Source organism: Camelus dromedarius, chromosome 6 (assembly GCF_036321535.1).
Source record: "Camelus dromedarius isolate mCamDro1 chromosome 6, mCamDro1.pat, whole genome shotgun sequence".
Taxonomy (NCBI): Eukaryota; Metazoa; Chordata; class Mammalia; order Artiodactyla; family Camelidae; genus Camelus; species Camelus dromedarius.
The window spans coordinates 75,449,476-75,473,479 of NC_087441.1; the positions used below are offsets into that span (position 1 = coordinate 75,449,476).

At 42.9% G+C, this 24,004-nt stretch overlaps 1 protein-coding gene across 1 annotated transcript in view; it reads right to left on the minus strand.

Annotated features, from left to right (window-relative positions):
* The window catches only part of B3GAT2 (beta-1,3-glucuronyltransferase 2), a 79,089-nt gene that overhangs the window by 28,437 nt on the left and 26,648 nt on the right, over window positions 1–24,004 (minus strand). Inside the window, exon 2 of the mRNA XM_031455932.2 lies at window positions 11,619–11,763. Within this exon, the coding sequence (XP_031311792.2) occupies window positions 11,619–11,763 (145 nt within the window). The remainder of the gene's footprint in view (window positions 1–11,618; window positions 11,764–24,004) is intronic.

The following is a 24,004-nucleotide window of genomic DNA, read 5'->3' on the forward strand; positions in this document are numbered from 1 at the left end:
ACTCCTAAATATACCCTGGCTCCTCCCTTACCTCTTTGGAACAGTCCCTCAGAGCGATCTGAGAGGCTGACTCCCAGGCTACAGTGCTCAGTAATGTCCTCAAATAAAACTTAACTCTTTTTATTTTAATCAGTTGACAAAATGGGGACAGAGTTTCAGTTTGTGATGATGAGAAGTTCTTGGGATGGACGGTGGGGATCACTGCAGAACAGTGTGAATGCACTTGATGCCTCTGTATACTTAAACATAGTTAAGACGGTACATTATATATATATATATATATACCACAATTTAAAAAAAGAGACTAAACTTCAATCCCAGTCAATATAGGCAGTCTCTTATATTGTTAGTGGTGCTTCTCAGTTCTCACAATTTTATTTATTTTTGGAGGGGGAATTAGGTATGTAGGTATGTATGTATGCATGTATATATTTTAATGGAGGTCCTGGGGATTGAACCCCTGGGATTGAACCTTGTACGGGCTAGGCACGCATTCTACCCTTGAGCTATAGCCTCCCCTCAGTTGTTACAATTTAAAAAAATACTCTTGGGGGGTAGTAGCATATAGCCCAGCGGTAGGGTACCTGCCTAGCGTGCACAAGGTCTTGGTTCAATCCCCAGTACTTCCATTAAAACAGATAAATAAATAAAAACCTAATTACCTCCCCTCCACCCCAAAGGGGGGAAAAATAAAAAATACTCTCCTGTGCTTAAGGTCTCTCCTTGCTTGCCCAATGGGAGTATCTTCTATGGAAATAATTTTATTAAATATTCTCAAACCTTCTGTAGCATGGGGTCATCCTATCTCAAACCCCCAGACTGCCTCACAGGTGGCCTGGGAGGGGCCGTGCCTACCAAGGGACTGGAATGAACCAGAGGAAGAAACAGGTAGCTTCTGACCAGCTACACCAGCCGTTCTGATCTCTGGCTGTACTTTATAATCACCTCAAGACTTAAGATAGATATACACATACCCCAACACCAGACCTGCACCCAGAGATGTTCGTTTAACAGATCAGCGATGGAGCCTAGGAATGTGCATTTCTTCAAAGCTCTCTCGGTAATTCTGATGTGCAGCCAGGCTGTGAACAACTGAATGAGACCCTCCCTAGGGAGCTCTCTGGAGCACAGAACTTTAAAAAATATATATCTGGAGAAAAAGGACAGAGAAATTCAGCTGCAGCTATGGACATGTTTTTTCCTATCTTGTCATTGAAAATTGGGGAATCACTTCTGACCATTTTGTGTGTGTGCGCATCCAAAGAGCTTGGACTGTTTCTGGATTGTCACTGAGGATGCCTAATCTTAAAAATAAAAATTATTTTAAAATTGTCTTATAAAAAGAGATAATGGCAATGTGGTCTCAGCAGAAATTAGAAGCTGTCAAACTTAATTTTGGTGATCCTCAAGCTAGAAAAGTTAGACAAGTAAAATCCATGAAATCAGCACACATTTGTTCAAGCTACAACTGCCAGGGACGGTGCCCAGCCTGGAGAGGCAGGTGGGAGACTTGAGCTCCCTCCCGGCTCAGCGCCCGGTAGGCAGAGGGAGCAGAGTAGGCAGGACGCCGACGGGAGCGCCCCCTGGAGGACAGGCGCGGAACTGCCGGGCTCTACGGGAGCACGTGGGACGGGCATCGATGCTGGAGGGAACATAAGGAAAACTTCCTGGAGAAAGTGACTCCTGCGCCACTAGTGGGTCTTGAGGGGTGACTAGAAATCAGCCAGGCACACATGGGAAGGCTGTGACATTCCATAATCTGGGCTGCAGGATGCTGTGTGGCCACTCCTGATACCCTCAGGCCCACCAGCTAAGGGCGATGCTCGCCTTACCTTGGTGGCTGGCAAATTTGAAACAACAGGGACTGAAGCGCAGAGTGTCTGGGGTAGGGGTGATATGGCTGTTTGCGGGGCCCAGGAAGGACGCCAGCTAACTTTACTTCCGAAGCCGGTCTCAGAAGGCAGCCTGTGTGCCCGCCCCCAGGTTAGCCTAACTCTTAAGTCTTTCCACTAGCTGTCTACCTCTTTAACACATTCCAAACGAAAATTCTATGGATGCTCTCCTAGGGGCTCTTGGGAAAGTCTAAGTGGTAAAAAAGGATGTTCCCCCGCCCCCAGTGACCTGATAAGAAAATGTGAGAATCCGTGTAAATCCTTCCCCAGGAGCCATCGGTAACTTGTACCGAGAACCAGGCTCCCTCTCAGCAGCACGCTTTCCCAAGCTGAGAGGTGACACCAAACACCCTGCAAATCTCCATGTTACAGATGGCACTGCCTTTTGAAAGCTCAAATGCTTTTCTGTGTTGTTTTTCGCTGGGAAATTATAAACATGAGCACATACCAGCTTCTAAATGCTTAAATGATCTTTGTTTCTTTCCTGTTGACCACTCCCTTTGGGGAGTATTCTCGCTCAAGTCAGGGCCGGTGTCTATGCCCACACGCCATCCTGCACGCTGAGCTAATTCGCTGAATGATGATGAGCACAGCTCCACCAGCCAGGAGAGAAAAGAAGTTCGAGAGCCTTGAGCAAGGAGGTTGCATGTTCTTAAGTCACCTTCTTCCAGGCGGACCGGAAACATACATGCCTGTGCAGATTCAAATCTTCACAGGACAGCAGGAACGGTTTCTCCTGCAGCTCTTTTCATTTCAGCCTCACCATGACCCCCGAGGCAGATGGTCTGATCCCTCGTTTAGACGTGAGGAAAGCAAGAAGTGCAGCCTGCCTGTGCCCAAGGGGCCCCGAGGTCAGCACCCTGCCTCCACAGCCCCCCGGGGGGGATCCGACTCCACCTGAACACACCCACGACACTGGGCGGATCCTGCTTCTTGGTTACGAGACACCCCAGTCATTGAGTGGCTGCAGTGTTGCGCCCCGTGCTTTATAGGTGGCGCCTTATTCTGTGAAGGATCCCGTGTCCTCTGCTCTGCAGATGGAGAGCACGTAGGCCCAGAGATCAAGGGCTTGTTCCCTTGGCTGTAAGTGGGTGAGTTCGGATTCAAAGCCCGGTGGGAGGCCCATCCCTGAACCAGAGTTTGGATCTCAGTTCCATCAATCACTGTGTAACCTTGGAGAAGTCACTCAGTCTGGCTGGGCCTCGGTTTCCTTATATTTAAAAGAGGATAATCATGCAGGCAGAGCTGAGTCAGGATTCAGTAATCTTGCTGCCTGGTAAATTCTCAGTAAACAGTCGTTATTAAGCCTGTCAGACTTCTCTGCTCTGAGGGAAAACTTGTGGTTTTCAAAACTCTGAGTGCTAAATGAAAGCTTTGTTCCACTGAAACCTGGAGGGACATGACACTATGTAAATGCAGAGCGGCTCTGTGTGAAGGGGGATGGGGCCCTGAAACCCCTCTGCCCACCTCCCCTGCACACACGACCTTCTCCCCCTCCCTCTCGCCCAGCCTCTGCACACCCGCCCCGCCCCAGGAAAGTACCCTGATTACGAGCCCCAGACGCTCAGGGGCGCCGTACCCCCACGCCCAGCTCCGCCCAGCAGAGCCGGCCGCCCGTGGACAGGACTGAATGAGGGGCTGGAGGCATCAGATGCCCCGACGTCTCTAGAACGCACGGCATCCTGGAGCTGGACGAGGAACGGGCGCCGGGCTTCCGCCTGCCCAGCCCCCACCGGCGCTCCTCAGTGCTGCGTTTTGTCAGGACCGGCAGCCGCCGCCCCCTCCCAGAGAGCCTGAGCCCCAATCCTGTGACTGTCACGTTGTGCTAACCTCAGGGCCAAGGCCCGCCTCGGTCCCTGGACCCTGCACCCAAAGGAACCACATGACACATCAAGTCACTCTCCTGAGAACATTCACTGGCTTGGTCTTTTGCAGAAAAAACTGTCCTGTATTGAAAACCGCACACAGATTACAAATGGACCCAAAATGGTGAGAAGGTCATTCTCAGCGCTGTCTTGCGGTATTTACAGTCATGAGGCAGAGGAAAACGTCATCAGCTTTGGCTCAGGTGGCTTCAATGATCATCTGGGCTGGGCTGGGCTGCAGTTCCCTTCCGCATTATCTACCAGGGAAGGGTTGGCTGAGTAAATTACCCCAAGGAGACTCCTGGTCAACAAATCTCAAGAGAAAGAAAGCCGTGCACACCTGTCATCTCCAGAGCGCCCACGAGAGAGCTTCAGGGACCTGTCTGTGTCATCCTTGGCTCCCTTCAATTTCAGAGTCATCACTCACAATCACTTTTTTTTTTTTTTAAAAAAGGTCTACCTGGTAAGCCAGGCAGTGGGGACTCAGCTGTGAGGCAATCCCTTAGCCCACTGGAGGCTGGGGCTTGGTACACACGGGGCCCGAGACTGTGGATGGGGGTGGAGGCCACGACTTCCAAGGCTTCTGCCTCCGTGGAGGCTGCATTTGACAATTACAGTTAAAGATGGAACAGCACTGTGGTAGGCTCTGGGGAGCAGAAGTGCAGGGGTTTCAAATGACAGGAGGAAATAACCAGGCCAGGGAGCTGTCTTCATCTGGATGCCTGCAAAGCCTTCCTGGAGACAGTGAGCTTTAAAAGCTGAGAACGAAGGGAGGACAGGGGTGGAGGAGGACTCGTGGAAGGTGGGAGGGGAGGTAGGACTTTGAAGAGGTGTTGACGGGGTCCTTCACCCTCTGAACACGGGAGGAAGGGGCTGCAGGAATCTGCTCTGCACTCCTGAGTGACTCCCCTTGAGACCACACGAAGCCCAGGCAGGCACTGTGTTCCCCTCACCTCAATCTGCAGCCCCTCCGAACCCCACGGCCCTCTAGGATGGCGCACCCATGATGAATCCTGAGCCCGGAAACTTTAGCCCAGGAACGTGATTTTTTCCCCTTCTAATATGCAGATTCCTATTTTAAAACAACTGGAATTCTGGGCAATGGTAAATTATAATTACCCAAGGTTCACATTTTCCACACAGAAATTACAACTCAAAGGATAAGACAACAGATCATACCAGTTAAAACATCCCCAAATTAAACTGAATATATCCGTTGTCACCATATACCTGTGCTAGAAAGATCTACATTTCTGCTGACTTTTGAGTGGAATCTGAAATGGCTTGTTACAAATTTTTTAATTGAACAAAAGGTTCTTTAAATTCTATAGTGCTTTACAAGTTTTGAAAGTTTCACATGTGATTCCGTTTAATCCCACAAAAACTCTTTTTTTCCCCTATCCTTGTCTTGCCCCTCCCCACTTCCCTCTCCCCACTGGTGACCACTGTTTTGTTCTCTGTATCTGTGAGTCGGCTTCTTTTTGTTTTATTCACTAGTTTGCCCTTTTTTAGATTCCACATATAAGTGATGTCATACAGTATTTGTCTTTCTCTGTCTGACTCATTTCACTTAGCATAATGCCTTCCAAGTCCATCTATGTTGCTGCAAATGGCAAATTTCTTTCTTTTCTATGACTGAGTAGTACCCATTGTATATGTATGCACCGCATCTCCTTTATCCATGAAATGGCTTGTTACCATGTTGCAAGTTCCTGACAGCTGTCCTAGAAGGCTTCCCGTCACCTCCTACTCCTCTACCTCAGCCCCAGCATCCTGTATGAGGATGGCACACTGGCCTCAAGGCTCACCCCTGCTGCCATGCTGTTTTCAAATCACAGGTCTGAATCACCAGCCCTCTACTCAAAACATTCCACAGACTCTCCAACAGCCATGGAGGTAAGGACAGATTCCTACCCTGACACTCAGTTCTCACAATCAGACCCCAGCTCACTTTCCCCTTCGAGACACGGTCCCTGGGGTTCACTGTCCCACCCCAACTGTGACCCTGCTTCCCTGACCTGGCCCATGTGGACGGCGCCCTTCAGTGGAGACTCACACAGCCCATCCACATGTCATCTCCTGTCTCACTGTAGAGTCAGTTGTGTACTGATTACACCCCTTCTCTGTGCTGGATACACATTAGGGGGAGCGGCTGGACATCCCCTCCAGGCCCTGCAGGACGTGCTCAGGATGTGTCCATGGAACTCAGTCCAGTGTCGCTTCTGCTCTGTTAACCCCCAGCAGATGGCCAGCCTCTAACCATCACCCCCTCCGCCCCTTTCCCAGGTCCTGTTTCCTTGGTGACCTCACCTCCTCACTTGGAGGACGAGGTGATTCTGCTGAGGTGAATTTGTCCATCTAAGGTCTGGATTCCCCATATTTCCTCTCCTTTGAGACTTTTTTTTTTAATTGAAGTTCCATCAGTTACAATGTGTCAATTTCCGGTGTACAGCACGATGTCCCAATCATGCATACACATACATATATTCATTTTCATATTTTTTTCTTTAAAGGTTATGACAATATATTAAACATAGTTCGCTGTGCTATACAGCAGAAACATTTCAAAAATCTACTTTTATATATAGTGGCTAACATTTATAAATCTCAAACTCTCCTTTGGGACTTTCAACATATCTGTTTTGTCTCAAAACTCTTCCTACTCTGTCATTAAAGTAAAAAAAAAAATTATGTCCTTAATCTACTTTGAGTTTATTTCTGCATGTGGTGTGAGAAAGTAGTCCAGTTTGATTCTCTTACATGTAGCTGTCCAGTCTTCCCAATGTCATTTATTGAAAAGGCTGTCTTTTTCCTCAGTGTATATTATTCCTTCCTTTGTTATTAATTAACCATATCAGCATGGGTTTATTTCTGGGCTCCGCATTATGTTCCACTGATGTATAGGCCTGTTTTTGTGCCAGTACCACACTGTTTGGATGACTGAAGCTTTGCAGAATGGTAAGAAATCAGGAAGCATGATGCCTCCTGCTTTGTTGTTCTTTCTCAAGATTGCTTTGGCTATTCAGGGTCTTTTGTGGTTCCATACAAATTTTAGAATTAATCTCATTCTGTGAAAAATGCTATTGATTTTTTTATTTTTTAGATTACACTAAATCTGTAGACTGTCGTGGGTAGTGTGGTCATTTGAACAACATTAATTCCTCCAATCCATGAACATGGTATTTCTTTCCATTTGTTTCTGTTGTCCTCAATTTCTATCATCAATGTCTTACAGTTTTCAGAGTACATGTCTCTTACCTCTGGTGAGATTTACTCCTAGGTATTTTATTCTTTTTTTAAAAAATTATTTTTACTGAAGTGTAGTTGATTTACAATGTTAATTTCAAGTGTACAGCAAAGTGATTCAGTTATACATATACATACATAAATACATATTTTTAGATTCTTTTTCACTATAGGTTATTACAAGTTATTGAATATAGTTCCCTATGCTATAAAGTAGGTCCTTGTTATTTATTTATTTTATATATAGTAACATGTGTCTGTTAATCCCCAAGCCCTAATTTATCCCATCCACTCTTTCCCCTTTGGTAACCATAGTTTGTTTTCTATGTCTGTGAGTCTGCTTTGGGTTTGTAAACAGAATTTATATCATTTTTTCTTAGATTCCACATATAAGTGCTATCATATGCTAAATTTCTTTCTCTGTCTGATTTGCTTCACTTAATATGATAATCTCTAGGTCCATCCATGTTGCTGCAAATGGCATTATTTCATTCTTAATGGCTGAGTAATATTCCATTGTGTGTGTGTATGTCTATGTGTGTGTATATATATGTATATGTGTGTGTTTGTATGTGTATATGTATGTGTTTGTATGTGTATATGTATGTATATATGTGCGTGTACTTATGAATATGTATATATATGTATGTGTGTGTGTTTGTATGTATATATATATATAAATATATATATATATAAATCACATCTTCTTTATTCAGTCATCTGCTGATGGACATTTAGGTTATTTCCACATCTTGGCTATTGTAAATAGTGCTGCTATGAACATCGAGGGGCATGTGTCTTTTTGAATTATATTTTTCTCCAGATATATGCCCAGGAGTAGGATTGCTGGATCTATTTTTAGTCTTTTAAGGAACCTCCATACTGTCCTCCATAGTGGCTGCACCAATTTACATTTCCACCAACAGTGTAGGAGGGTTCCTTTTTCTCCACATCCTCTCCAACATTTATTATTTGTAGACACTTTCATGATGGCCATTCTGACTGGTGTCAGGTGATACCTCACTGTAGTTTTGATTTGCATTTCTCTAATAATTAGCAATGCTGAACATCTTGTCACGTTCATGTTTTGTCATGTGCCTGTTGGCCATCTAGATGTCTTCTCTGGAGAAGTGTCTATTTCTCCAAAGAAGACAAAGAAGAATTATAACTAATTAATCTACAACAAAGGAGGCAAGAATATAAAATGGAGACAAGACAGTCTCTTCAGTAAGTGCTGGTAAAACTGGATAGCTACATGTAAAAGAATGAAATTAGAACATTCTCTAACACATATATAAAAATAAACTCCAAATGGATTAAAGACCTAAATGTAAGACCAGATACTACAAAACTCCCAGAGGAAAACATAGGCAGAGCACTCTTTGACATAAATTTCAGCAATATTTTTTTCAAACTAGCTCCTAGAGTAATGGAAATAAAAGCAAAAATAAACAAATGGGATCTAATTAAACTGAAAAGCTTTTGCACAGCAAAGGAAACAATAAACAGAATGAAAAGACAATGTACAGAATGGGAGAAAATATTTGCAAATGACACAACTGACAAGGGACCAATTTCCAAAACATACAAACAGCTCATACAGCTTAATATTAAAAGAAAAAACAAAACAAGCAGCCCAATCAAAAAGGGGCAGAAGACATTTAATTCTTTTTGATGCATTTATAAATGGTATTATTTTCCTAATTTCTCTTTCTGATAGTTCATTATTAAAGTTTAGAAATGCAACAGATTTCTGTATACTAATTTTGTATACTGCCAACTTTACTGAATTCATTTATTATTTCTAATAGTTTCTTGATGGCAGTCTAGGATTTTCTATATATAGTATCATGTCATCTACAAACAATGACAATTTTATTTCTTCCTTTCTAATGTGGATTCCCTTTATTTCTTTTTTCTTGTCTAACTGCTGTGGCTAGGACTTCTAATACTATGTTGATGAATGTGGCCATCCTTGTCTTACTCCTGATCTTAGAAGAAATGCATTCAGCTTTTCTCTGTTGAATATGATGGCTGTGTTTTTGTCATATATGACCTTTACTATATGTAGGTATGCTCCCTCTATATCAACTTTTTTGAGAGTTTTTAATCATAAATGAATGTTGAATTTTGTCAAGATTTTTCTACATCTATTGAGATGATATGATTTTTATTCTTCAGTTTGTTAATGTGGTGTACTACGTTGATTGATTTGTAAGTATTGGACCATCCTTGCATCCCTGGGTAAATCCCATTTGATCATTTTAATATATTGTTGAATTCAGTTTGCTAATACTTCTTTGAGGATTTTTGTATCTATGTCCATCACTAATATTGACCTGTACATTTCTTTTTGTGTATGTGGTGTCTGTGGTGCCTTTATCTGGTTTTGGTATCAGAATGGTTCTGGCCTTATAGAATGAGTTTGGAAGCATTACTTCCTCATCATTATTTTGGTATAGTTTGAGAAGGATAGGTACTAAATCCTTTTAAATTTTTGGTAGAATTCACCTATAAAGCTGTTTGGTCCTGGACTTTTGCTTGTTGGGAGTTTTTAAACTACTGATTCAAGTTTATTAGTGGTAATTGGTCTGTTCATGTTTCCTATTTCTTCCTGATTCAGTCTTGTGAGATTGTATATTTTTTCGGAATTTATCCATTTCTTCTAGGTTGTTTATTTTGTTGGCATATAATTTTTGGTAGTAATGTCTTCTAATCCTTTGTATTTCTGTGGTGTTGGTTGTAAGGCCTCCTCTTTCAGTTCAGATTTTATTGACTAGGGTCTCCTCTATTTTTGGCTAAAGCTTGATGAATCTGATGAGTCTGGCTAAAGCTTTATCAACTTGTTTATCTTTTCAAAGTACCATTCTTAGTTTTATTGATCTTTTCTATTTTGTTTAAGTCTCTATTTCATTTACTTGTGTTCTGATCTTTATGATATCTTTCCTTTGACTAACTTTGGATTTTGTTTGTTCTTCTTTTTATAATTCCTTTAGGTGTCATGTTCGACTGTTTATGTGAGATTTTTCTTGTTTCCTGAGGTAAACCTGTATGCCTACAATCTTCCCTCTTAGAACTGCTTTTGCTCTGTCCCACAGATTTTGGTATTTTGTGTTTCCATCTTCATTTGTCTCCAGGTTTTTTGTTTTTTTTAAATTTCCACTGTGATTTCAAGACCCATTGGTTATTTAGTAGCATGTTATTTAGCCCTACATGTTTGTGTTTCTTGCACTTTTTCCTGTACTTGATTTCTTATCTCATATTGTCATGGTCAGAAAAAATGCTTGATATGATTTCAATTTTCTTAAATTTATTGAAACTTGTTTTGTGGTCTAGCATGTGAGCTCTCCTGGAGAATATCCCACGTGCACTTGAAAAGAATGTGTATTCTGCTGTTTTGGGATGAAATGTTCTCTATATACCTTCATTCCATCTGCTTTAATGGGTCATTTAAAGCCAGTTTTCCTTATTGAATTTCTGTCTGGATGGGCTGTCCACTGTTGTAAGTAGGGCATTAAAGTCCCTACTAATATTGTATTACTGACAATTTTTCCCTTTCTGTTTTTAAATAATTGCTTCATGTATTTAGGGACACCTATAATGGGTGCATATATGTTTACAACTGTTATATCTTCTTGTTAGATTGATCCCTTTATTATTATATACTATCCTTCTTTTTCTCTTATTATAGTCTTTGGTTTAAAGTCTGTTTTATCTGATACAAGTATTGCTATCCCTGCTTTTCATTTTCATTTACATGGAATACCTTTTTCCATCCCCTCACATTCAGTCTGTATGTATCTTTAGGATGGAAGTGAATTTCTTGTAGTTAGCATATACATAGGTCTTGTTTTTTACTCATTTAGTCACTATATGTCCTTTGGGGCATTTAGCCCATTTACATTCAGAGTAATTATTTAACATCTTTTTGTTTGTGTATCTCTTAACTACCTATTGTGGATATAGATGATTTTACTGCTTTTGTCTTTTAACTTTCCTACCAGCTTTATGAGTGGTTGGTCTACTACCTTTACTATATGTTTGTTTTATCAATTAACTCACAGTTAATAAATGTTTGAAAAACCAGTAATCCAATGTTTAAATTTTACCTATTAAATATATTGATAATTGACATTAAATATATCAATAAGCACTAATGGATCAATAAGCAAATGAACAGCTTGCCTATATCATATCACTACTAAATTTATCAATACACATGTGACGTCTTAGAACAATCTGGACTTGGACAGAGAGGCATCAAAAAGTACAGGGTGCAGACCCCGTGACGCAGGGGTCAGGTGGCATCCTCAGCACCGAACTCCCAACTGCCCAGCCCAGCCCCTGGCATGCCAACATTGCATGGACTGGTGACAAAATGGAATGGACTGAGCATTTTCCAGTCCCTCCAAAAACATCAATTTCTACTTGAATTCACCAAAAGCCTGCATTGAAGGTTTAGTTAAACCATTTATCTGCTGAAGATAACATAATCTAGGGTTTTAACCAAAGCAGCTGGTCAAGGTCAAAGCTTCTCTCCTCTAGTGCATGTGCCAAACAGGGGAGCCAGCAGGGACAGGCAGGCAGGAGCAAACCCACCAGCCACATGCCTCACCTGCCATGTCAATGGCGAAAGGTCGGTCTGCCCTCCAGCCCGTGTACCAGCCGACGACTTTGCCATTTTCCACCAACGGACGTTCATAGCGTCGCCCGCCAACCAGGCCCACTGGCCAGACGGAGACCTTGCGCGTGGTTCGCATCTACAAAAAGGGGAGAAAGATGCGGTTTAAGATTCCTCAGGGAAAAGAACTTGAAAGGAGGATGGCGTGGGTACCCCACAGAAGAAATGGGGCTGGGGGTGAGGGGAGGAGGGAATGCAAATCTCCCAAAGGTGAATGCATCCAAACAGAGCCCTTCTGATGACCCACGGCTCCCCAGGTCCCTGTATGTCTCTGTGACAGATGCAGCTGGAGGCTCACAGCTGGGAGGGATGGAGGGGGTCAGTATATGAACCTCACTTACCTGCAGTGAAGTTGTAATGGCCAAATATTGTCTATTTTTCTCAAAGCTGAATCTGAAACAATATTTGGCACCTTCAGAAGAGAGGAGGCTGGCTGCCCCTGTGGGAAACCTTAATCCTCAGTGATAGCAACAGTTCCACTCTGAGAAGCTGCTGGAGTGGCCTTTCTCTGATTATTTTCTTGCTATGGACACACAGAAGTCTTGGCTGAGAACATTAATAAGGGGATTCGGGTACAGAACTGACACCTGGCATCCTTCAGGCTGACACAAAGAAAAGCATTGCTAAATTCACCTGCCTTGCAAAGGCAGCTGGGTCAAATTAGAGAGGAGATGCCTCACCCCGTTGGCTGGAACAGCTGGCCCTCTCCTGGCACAAGGGACACATGCCGGTTCCCAGTGGGGCTTTGAGTAAGGACAGCCCTCAACTGGAAGTTACCTGCTGGATCTCTTTAAGGGGAAAGACGTGTTCACAACAAAGCCTGCTGACAGCAAGGAGCATCTGGGAAGGCGGAAGCTACCACCATCAGCAGCAAACCCCCGCCTCCCCTCCCCCCTCCCAGGGTGTGTGCTGGGGCCAGAGGCAGCCCACGTGGCGTCTCTGTGCAGACTAGAAAGATGTGCTCCTTTCTTGGGCAGACACACCCAGGAGGGGCGAGGGGGCTGGCTTGGCCATCAAGGCACAGGCTGGATTTCCGCTCTCCTCACCCTCCCAGCTGGGTGTGCCCTGGGCAGCGCAAAACACACACAGTGGCAGCTGGCGGACCCAGTGTTGCAGTTGTTAACAGTTTGAACACTGATGCTTTACTTTTTATTTGCTGTAGAACTAGGTCATAACCAGTTGACCAATGATGAAAATGACTATCAATCAAGGAATTTTTTTAATGAAAAGGAAGAAACATTTCACACGTGGGAAAGAGTTTCAAATACAACTCAAATGAAAAGTCATATTATTAAAGGATGAAAATGTCTTGAAGCTCCTATTTGTCAAGTATCCCAATTTTGTTTACTTATTAACATCCCACCTCGCTCCAAAAAGATGATTTTGGAGTATGAACCAATCCAAGTAATGAAGGTTTTACTATATTGGTCTCCCACAAATCTGAAATTACTATTTTTATAGTCTAGAACTTTTCCAAGAAATTAACCACCATTGCCTTGCGCTAGCTCATAACAATGTATAGAATAATTTAAAAAAGTGCTACTGAGGTTTCACTGACTGCAGAGAAGCATTAACAGCCCTGAGACCGTTATCTTCAGAAAGGCCCACTTACAAGGCTGGCCCTTGGCTGGCATATGGGAACCTGGCTTGGAAGCAGTTCTTAGGCTAATAAGGTTGTGGTTGTTCTGCCTGCCCGGGGCCACTGAACATGTCTTTCTTTTGGGAATGTGAAATACCAGTGGGCAAAAGGTCCCTGTGTGACCAGCCTCCAGGAAAAATGCAGAACCTGAAATGGGTTTCAGTGGGCATAACCACGGCACAGCCAGGGTTACATTTTTGCTGCTGGAGGGGAGGTGTCCTGTGTGACTCCTCACGGGAGCGGGGGGACATGGGGGAGGCACGTGGATTCCTCCAGACCCTGCCTGATTCTTTCCCCTCCCTGATCTGGTTCCGCATCTTTCCTGCGTCACGGTACTCAATCTCAGCCCCAAGGACAACCATGTTTTGTGTGCCTGGAGTCCTAGTAAATCACCAAACACGTAGGTAGTCTTAGGGACCCCTGAAAGAGTACAATGCACTTTTCCAAGTGTAAAATTTGATCCATTTTGACCTGTGTAAATAGCTGTGAACCCTTCTCCACAATGAAGATAATGAACGTACCCATTACCCCCAAAGTTTCCTTGTGCTCTTTTTCAAATCCACCCCTCCCACAGTCCTCACATCCCCTACCCCCAGGCAACCACTGATCTCCTTTCTGTCACTGTACATTAGCTTGCATTTCATCGAAGTTTAGATGAATGGAATCCCTCAGTACGTACTGGCTTTTTAATCTGGGCTTCTTTCACTCCGCATAACCACCTGGAGATTCAGCCATGTTTCCATGTGCATCAGTAGTTCATTTCGTATATTGCTGACTAGTATTCTAGTGTATGGATGTCCAGGTTTTTTTTTTTTAATCCGTTTACCTGTTGATGGACATTTGGATTGTTTCCAGCTTTTGGCTATTACAGATGAAGCTGCTACAAACATCTGTGCACAAGCCTATGTGGACATCACTATTTTTGGATAAATACCTAAGAGTTGCATGCCCAGATCACATGGGAGGTGTGCATTTAACTTTTTAAGAAATTGACAAATGGTTTTCCAAAGTGGTTGCGCCATTTTCCACGCCCACTGGCTGTATACGAGGGTTCCAGTTACTCCCCATCCTCACCAACACTCAGTGTGGCTCATCTACATTTCAGCCGTTCTACTAGGTACAAGCAATATTTCACAGTGGTTTCACGTGGCATTTTTCTGATGACTGATTATGCTGAGATCCTTTCATGTGTTTGTTTATATGCCATTTGTCTTGCTTCTTTGGTGAAATATTTGTTCAAATCTTTTGCCTACTTTTTGAATTGATTGTTTATTTCTTTATCATCAAGTTTTGAGAGTTATTTATATATTTTGCATACAAGTCCTTTCTCAAATATGTGACTTATTAATCTTTTCACTTAGTCTGTAGCTCATCTTTTCATTCTCATAATAGTGTCTTTTGAGAGACAGAAGCTTTTAATGTTGAAGTCTAATTCATCCATTTGTTCTTTCATGAATCATGCTTTTGGTGCTTATATCTAATATATTTCTGCTTAACCTAAGGGTTTCACCTCTTTTCTAGAAGTAATTATAGATTTAGGTCTTATATTTAGATTATGATCTATTTTGAGTTAATTTATATATATGATATTAAGGGCTGATTGAAATTCTTTTTTCTTTTTTTTCTTGCTTATGGATATCCAATTGTTCCAGCTGTATCTAATGGTCCCAGAACAACTGAACTGCTTTTGTACTTTTGTCAAAAATCAGAGGCTACATATGTGTGAGTTTATTTCCGGACAGTCCCCTCTGATCCATTGGTCTACTTGGTGATCTTGGTGCCACCACCTGTCTGTCTTGATTTACTGTGGCTTTATGATAACAGCTGTAGTTATGCAGCATTAGTCCTCCAGCTCTGTAAAGTTGTTTTTTTCTTACTTAAGTATAGTTAATTCACAATGCTGTGCTAGTTTCTGGTGTACAGCATAGTGATTCAGTCATACATGCAAATATATATTCTTTTCCATTATAGGTTATTACAAGTTATTGAATATGGTTCCCTGTGCTACACGGTAGGACCTGGTTGTTTACCTCTTATATATAGCAGTTTGTATCTGCAAATCCCTGACTCCCAATTTAGCCCTCCCCCTCTTGATAACCATAAGTTTGTTTTCTATGTCTTACCAAAGTTGTTTTGATTGTTCTAAATGCATCTCATTTCCATATGGATTTCAGAGTCAGTTGGTGAATTCTGGCAAATCTTGACTGGGATTGATTGTATCTATATATCAGTTTGGTGAGAACTTAGTACCTTAACAACATCGAGTCTTCTAACCTATGAATATGATCTCTCTCCCTCCATGTATTTAGATCTTTAATTTCTCTCAGCAATGTTTTTGGGATTTAATTTCAAAGCAATATTAACACTAACGCTTTTGTGTCCTAGGTGTTCTCCACAGGTGGACAAAACAGCCAGAAAATTTACCAAAATTTTCACAAAAATTGAGCCCTCTCCTCAATCCCCTCCACCTTCAGACTCCTGTTCCCTCACACACTGCAGAAAATGAAGACATTTCCATTTTTTTTTTGTCTTATATTTCAAACCTGCCAAACATACTAAGAAACCAAATTAAATTTAATACATGTTTTTCTCATGTTGACAGAATGGCCTTATATCTAACAGGGCACTAAAATAGTGCTTTTTCTTCTTTTGGCTATTTCCTTAAAATTTAGCCCATGATTTTTCAGCCCCTAAACTGTTTTTGCTCAGAACACCAAATTTTCAAACCTGAAAAACTGGTGAGCAGAGCCCATCTCAGACTTGTGTGTCCTCTTCAGCATACTTATTTTAAACTAATGGAATGAACCCAGCACCTCACACATGCTAAGCACACGCCCTACCACTGAGCTACACCCTCCCCCTGAAAACACTGTGTGAGCACCGGGCGGTAGGCGCCATGTGGGCCACCTGTAACAAGCCATCAGCTGTGCCTGTGCTGTGAAGGGGCCGCTCACAGTCAAAGAGGAAGACAGACAGAAGGAGAGGAAACAGGAAGAGAGAAATTACCTTAACGAGAACAATACATGGGAACTGGGCGAGCACTCCTACGGGACAAACAAACATGGTCAGACATGTTCTCCGGGTGGCTGTTCACTGAAGTGGGGCCGTGAAAGACAGGTGGGCTTTTGTTCATAGACTACACTGGCCCAGGATTCTAGGTCATAAGATGAATCAAAGAAGCCAAACCTCACATTTCTGTGCCCATTTCATGCTAACATGTAGGTTTTGCTCAGCACATTCCAAATTTCTGAGGGCAGCTCAGAGTTAGCTCTTATCCAGGTTTTATTTTTTTTCAGAAGTTTGGGTGCTATAGGGGAATCAAGGAAGACCTAAATGCAGATGATTCGGCAGGATTATGTTTCCAAGTGTGCCAAATTAAAAAAAAAAAAGTCTGTCATTTAAATACAGTCAGCCCATCGCATCCGCGAGATCCACATCCTTCACATTCGTGGATGGTTGAATCCACAGATGCCGGACCTGCAGATACGGAGGGCCAACTGTGGGACTTGCCCATCTGCAGATTTTGGTATCCGCAGTGGGTCCTGGAACCAACACCCCGCAGATACAGGGGGATGACTGCTCTTTAAAACTTCAGAAAGGTCCAGATGCCCTTGGCATGTATGCACTGCTCTGAAATTCAGTGTGAAATCCTTCATCACAGAGTTAGACATACAGCCCCTCAGCACACGACCGTGATACTACATAGGGTGTGCTAGACATTTCAAAGGAAAATAGCACAGCTATTTACAGAACGTCTTCGCTCCACCTCTGGGATCTATCCTTTGTTCTGTGTCCTTTCCACTCAATCTATGCTCCTTAAGGATTCTACCTCCTTTTCTGAGGAGTGGGGGGATGTTAATAATGATTGTTACTATTAAAAGTAAAACCACATTCATATAACTAAAAGACTCTCAGCACATAAAAGCTTTATGACTTTCTTAACATAAAATAGCAGTTACATAACTGCTAGAACTTCAGAGGCCTGGTGTGAGCTCCAGCCTCAAACCGAGCAATAAAGCACTGGATGTGAAGACAAAGAGGAAGCAGTTCCCAGATTCATAGGAGTTACAAAATGATAAATGGTCTGGCCCCCAAAGGCACTCTCTTCCTATTTATTCAACACCAGGGTCACACTCCGTCACTTATTCCTTCTACCACGACCCCAATGAAATAGACAGGGCTTGCAGAGCAACCAGCCAAAATCAAGGGGAGACCCAACGGCTACAGAAGACCACAGGATACGTTTGGTCTAACTCTACACTCCCCTAGGCTAATGCCTTTTAAACTCCCCAGGACAGGCAGTGCTTGGTTGTTCGCATCTCCTCCAGAAAAGGAGGGTGGCAGGTAACTACTGGGTGTGCCCGTGTCTGGTGACCCTTGCCTACCACCACATCCTACTTCTTTAGCCAACTTTTTTTCCCTGCAGCTTTAAGCTGCATCACTTTGGTCCCTCTTTGGGAAATGGCTAGCGGCCAGCTCCAGGGACTGGAAGACTACAGAAAACCACACTTATGAGATCATCCAAGTAAAGCAGAAAAAGCTAAACAGATGACTTTAGCTTCCTTTAAGAGTCACCACTAGGAGAAATCTTGTTTTATTTTTTCCAAGAGGAAATGAATAAACTCCTTGACCTTATGAAACTGAAAATGCTATAGGCACCCTCAAGGGGTAGAATTATAATAAAGAATTTTACATTCCATATCCTGCTTTTGAAACTCATCTGTTCAGTGGCAGAAAAAATGGCCCCCCCAAACCCCCCACAACACACCCCAAACCAGAAACAAAAAAAATCATCCTAAACGCAGCAGGATCCCATGAACAAAATCCAGAAAAGACAGAGCAGTGCAACGATGACGGAGGGACAGAGAAGTGATGACTTGGAGCTGAGGATCCTTCCCAAAATTCTTGCGCATAAACATCTGACATTTTCCAACCTGGAAGCTATATTTATATGATCCAACCCACCCGAAAGTTTTCTCTGAGGCAAGTCTGAAAATGAACGTCACATCTGCTCTCTTTTGCATCAGCCCTTCAAGATGTCACCATCCGTTTCCTTCAGCTAGTTGTGTCGTGGCTCAGCACTACTCAGTCCATACGGCATCCCTCACATGACTTTACATCACCCTGTTTTTTTTGGGGGGGTCCTATTTTGATTTCCATACACTACCATTTCCATAGCATGAATTTCTGAGGTGCATCAGCTAATTACTTAAAAGAGCTAAGATTTCTAGAAAGCAGAAATGTTCTTAATGTTATATTCTCAACCCTTCTATAGCATTGGGTAGAATATCATGTTGAACATTTCTGCCAAACCTCATCTGTCTTTCCAGTAAATATTGATCCCACACCTAACGCGTGTCTGCTGCCAGCCCCTGAGCAAGGCAGACAAGGTCCTTTCCTACAAAGCCAATGTTCTGGGAAAGAAAAAGCAACGACACAACCCACTGCAAAATTAGTTACTTGAATCTAGGCTGTTAAGGGCTATTAGGGAAGCAGGTGGAGCTGTGAGGTGATATGACATGATCTGGGTCCTGCCGAGGCTTCCTTGAGGTCATCAATGTGAGCTTCGCCTAAGGTGTGAAAGGCATGGACCACTGCGGACAGGGAGACCGCAGACTTTCCAGGAAGAAAGGATCTCAGGTGCTAGAGGTCCTGGACACTGAATGCCTTAAGGAAAATAGATCCATTTCGGACAGTGGCTGCTGGGAGACAGGTTTCTCACCTTGGAGTGAGAACTTACAGATAAGCAAAAGAGAAGGCTAGGATGATCCATGTGGTTCCAGATTAGCGTTGGAGACATCAGTATGAACTCACATTTAGCCTAACATAGAGATGGGTATAGATAGATATGTGTGTAGATGTTGGTCAGCATATACACACATTTCTTTGTTCTGCCAGCTGAGAGGGTGGAGAATCAGTGATGCTCCGGGAGCAATGATCCCGCCAAGCACCAGGCCTTGGTTTCTAATACCACGCTTGAATAAAGGGAACCAGAGCTACTCAGAGAAGTAGCTGATTCTAAGAGTAGGGCAGAAAATATACCAGATGATCCTGGGGGTATCGTTAGAGCCAGAAAGTAAGGAAACACTCAAGCACACAAAAACCAACAAACAAAAACAGTGCACACTGATGGGGACATATAAAAAGGCCCACAGGAGTCTACCAAACGGCCAAAGTTGGGACAATCTGAGCAACAAAATTAGATTACAAACTAATGTAAGAAATAAATACTAAACACTAATTCAACTGAAATATATAAACAGATGTTTGAATGAATCAGCAGGCGGGGAACATACAAATGTCCTGTGCAGAAGAGTTCCGAATAATGTCTGTAGGGAACCCTCCTCCCACCCTAGCGAGCAGAGTGAGCTCTCTACTCCTTGGGTGCGGACTGCACAGTCACTTTCTTCTAAAGAGAACACTATGGAAGAAACCTTACAGAGAAGAAACCTGATAAGCGTACTGCAGCCAGATGGTCAAGGTCAACACCCACGCTGATAAGTCACAGTGACAGTGTGCACCCTTGAAATGCCGCGCTGAGAATGGTACTTTACCTCAGTGGCCTTTTCTAACACCATTCCCTAATTAAAGGCACCAGGGCTTCTTGGAGAAGTGGCTGATTCTAGGACAGAGAATGGGAAATATACAAGATTTGTACAAAGCCTAAAGCATCTTTTAGTGCCAAGAGTAGAAAATAAGGAAGTGGTTTAAGACATAAACAGAAGCCCCAAACAAACCCACATTGATGGGGGCTATGTCGAAAGAACACAGCCAACTGTAAGAGTGCCCAGTGGCCAGAGCTGGAAGAATCTGAGCAATAAAATAACGCTGATAGTATGTACCCTTGCCCTGATTTATGAAAATGGCTTTTTTCCTCCCCTAAACCCATAACAGCATTCTAATCATGAGACAAACCACAGAAAAATCCCAAGAGAGTGGCAGGCTCCAATATACTTAACCAGGACTCCACAAAACTGTCAAGGTCATCAAAAACAAGGAAATTCTGAGAAACTGTCACAGTAAAAGAAGAACCTACGGAGAAAACTGGATATGACAACTCAACGTCATGTGGTATCCAAAATACGATCCCAGAACAGAAAAAGGACACCTAAGGACGTCTGAGTAAAGAACAGACTTTAGTTACTATTGCTTTGTTCCTTATAACACATGCAACATACTAATGTATGATGTTAACAATAGGGGAAACTGGGTGTGGGGTGTACAGGAATGTTCTAGCATCTTCTCAGTTCCCTCAAGGATTATCCTCTTAAGGATAAAAATCAGTTGACCCTTGAACAAGGCGGGGGCTAATACATATATAACTTATAGTCAGTCCTTTGTATCCATGGTTCCTCTGCATCCATGGAGTCAACCAACCATGGACTATGTAGTACTGTAGTATTTACCACTGAAAAACATCCACATATAAGTGGACCCATGAAGTTCAAATCTGCATTGTTCAAGGGTCAGCAGAAGCTGTTCTTTAAGAAGAACCCGGGGGAAGGGGCTTAGCTCAGCAGTGGGATATGTGCTTAGCCTGCATGAGATCCTGGGTTCAATCCCCAGTACCTCCATTAAATCAATCAACCAATCAATCTAATCCTCCCCCACAAAAGAAATGAATATTCTTGGCAGGGGGGGAAGAAGAAAGAAGAAGCCAGCTGACAAATGTAGAGGGAATGACACAATAAGAAAAGCACCATTCGCTACCCACAAAGTACAGTAATGACTAATTCAACAATAATCATTGCAGGACGCTAGAACTCTTGGGTCAAAGCTATTGGGAAACAAGGTATTCACAGTCTTAGGGCATCAATCTATGCGCTACTTACTAATTATGAAAGAAAAATGTGCCTTTACAGTGGAGAGATTTGTCAGTCACTACCTTGACCAAGTGGTTGACCATCACCGCCCGTGAGATGACCTGACCATCAGTGCCACCTCACTGGATGCAGGAGGAAGAAGATAACGTCACTTGTGTGGTGTCCTTGCAAAAAAGGTTTGGCCTGAATATATGCATGAGAAAACAGATGACCGTCATGGAGACTAAACATCCAAGTGCGATTTTTTTCTTTTTTTTTTTTTTTTTTCAGTCTATGTGGACTTAACACAGCCAAATCTATGACTAGTTAAATTTCTATTTTCTTAAAGGCACGTTGCAGAAAAGAAGTCCAGCCAGGAGTATTATGCTATTGTGACAACATTGGACAAGGACAAGAGAAAAGGGTTATTACTTTGGAGGTCCCTCCGCCCCACATAAGGCCATCTTCTCCCCTGCCATCAATGTTGAGATATGTTCCTTCTAAAAAATTGAAATAAGCTTCCTCTATTCCACTATTCCTTGTATAGATCTATATACTTCAGTAAAATTTGATGTTTATTGAAATGATGAACATAATTAACTAATTGCCAAAAATCATGGTAATCCATATTTGGATATCAAAGAGGAAAACTTTGCATAAAATCAAATGTGTAAGATATGGAAGCAATCTAAGTGTCCATCAATAGGTGACTGGATAAAGAAGATGTGGCACATGTATGCATATGTATACACACACACACACACACACACACACACACAATATGGAATACTACTTAGCCATAAAAAAGAATAAAAATTTTCCATTTGTAGCAATGTGGATGGACTTAGAGGGCATTATGCGAACTGAAATAAGTCAGACAGAGAAAGACAAATCCTGTATGATATCACTTATATGTGGAATCTAAAAATAAAACTAGTGAATATAACAAAAAAAGAACCAGACTCACAGATATAGAGACCAATCTAGTGGTCGCCAGTGGGAAGGGAAGGGGCAAGGGAGGGGAGGGGAGGGGAGGCACAAGCTATTGGGTGTAGACTGGATGGGCTCAAGGATGTCCTGCACAACACGGGAAGTATAGCCAGTATTGTGTAATAACTGTAAATGGAGTGTAAACTTTAAAGTTGTATTTAAAAATGTAAAAGGCAATAGTAATTCAAAAAAGGAAAAACATATCAACTGTGTAGATAGGTTTGCAGAAAACGTCCACAACTTAGCATGCTAACATATTTCAATATGCTAAGTAGTCCCCACCTTTAAAATCTGCTCCGTTAGCTCCACATTCCCCACAATTTTCCAGAGCCCTGATTTCTGTCATGGCAGAGAGAATGTCACCCAGCTCTGTGGCAGTGTGTCCAGCACAGAGGGGGGTGCCTCTCCTGCCGTACAGTGCACTCGGGATGAGCATCTGGAGCTCCAAGCCACGTCTGATAGCTGGTCTTGCTAGTCTACCAGCCCTTCCATGCAACAGACACAGTCAGATACAAAGAAGCTAGTCTACACTTCAAGGAAAGTTACCAATTAACACCACTGCTTTGGAAGCATTAAAAAAAAATGAATATGGTCTCAGAAAACGTCTTCTAGTGCTGTGTGCATGTGTGTGCCTGTGTAGAATGGGGGACGCTGGGGGGACATCTGGATTTTTTCACCTCGTTTCCATCAGTCACTGCATAAGAGGTGGCAGAGTTTACTACAGGAACGGCCCTGGCTGCTCTCGATCTGTTTTCCTGAATAAATACTGGCCCTAAACCCCTTGCTCTGGTCGGCTTGGTCTCTGAGTGTGTGAGGAAGTTCAAGTTCTTTCATTTCTGTTTCTTAATTTATCCATATGAAAATCAGTGATCCATCTCGTTTTTCTCAGAGAGAAGAGTGGGGGAAAGAGGTCCTTAAAACACTCAGATATTCTTAAAAGATGCTGCTTATGACCAACCAGTTTCAGTGTTAGGTATAACGTTCTGAGACATGAACAACCACACTTCCTCTGTCACACACAGCGTTGTCGTAAAGGAAGTTTTGAAAAAGACATGCAATCCCACTTCTCCCCTAGGCAATGGGGTAGAAACTCTCTTTTCATAGAAATGGAATATAATAAAATATTCCTTGCTTTCTTGCTCTTCAACCCTGTCCCCTGTTTCCTTTAAGATCCCTATACCTCTGGGTTTCTTTCCCAGTATTTAATTAAGATCTAATGTTACTTCAGAAAAGACATAAGGAAATTTACAGAGATACATGGATACAAGAAAATTGAGCAGAGGCGACTGATAACTAGCAGCTTCCATCTACACCAGCAAATATCATGGAAAACAGCATTTCCATAGCAAAAGCAAGTCAGTAATGCTAGGCGCAAACTTACTGAGCACAGAGCAGGAACCACATAAAGAAAACCACAACTTTTACTACGGACTGGAAATGACGTAAGAGGGAGAGAGGGTCTGTGGTGGATACTGTTGACTACCTGCTCAGCATCGACTCTCTCCTCTCCCTTACCGAGCTTCAGTTTAGCTCAGTGGGGATCAGCCGTCTCCACCCCTCCCCCAAACATGACTGAGGAGAGAGTGACCCTCTCCCAAGGGCAGGGGTAAATTCTGATTGTCCGGCAAGGCATGTGAGTGTTGGCAGCTCTGGTCATCAGAGGAAGTGTGTTGGGCTGCTTCCAGGAAAGTTTTCCTCACTCCTAAGGAACCACTGAGGTCCCTTTCCACCTTGGCACATAGCCATGTCTGGATGTGATGGCTGGAACCGCAGCAGCCATTTCACAACCAAGAGGAGAAGAGCTGGACAAAGCTGACAGTCTGAGATGGGACTCTGGGCCCTGGATGACATCACTGAGTCTGTAAGTCAGCCAACTCTGAAGCCTGCTC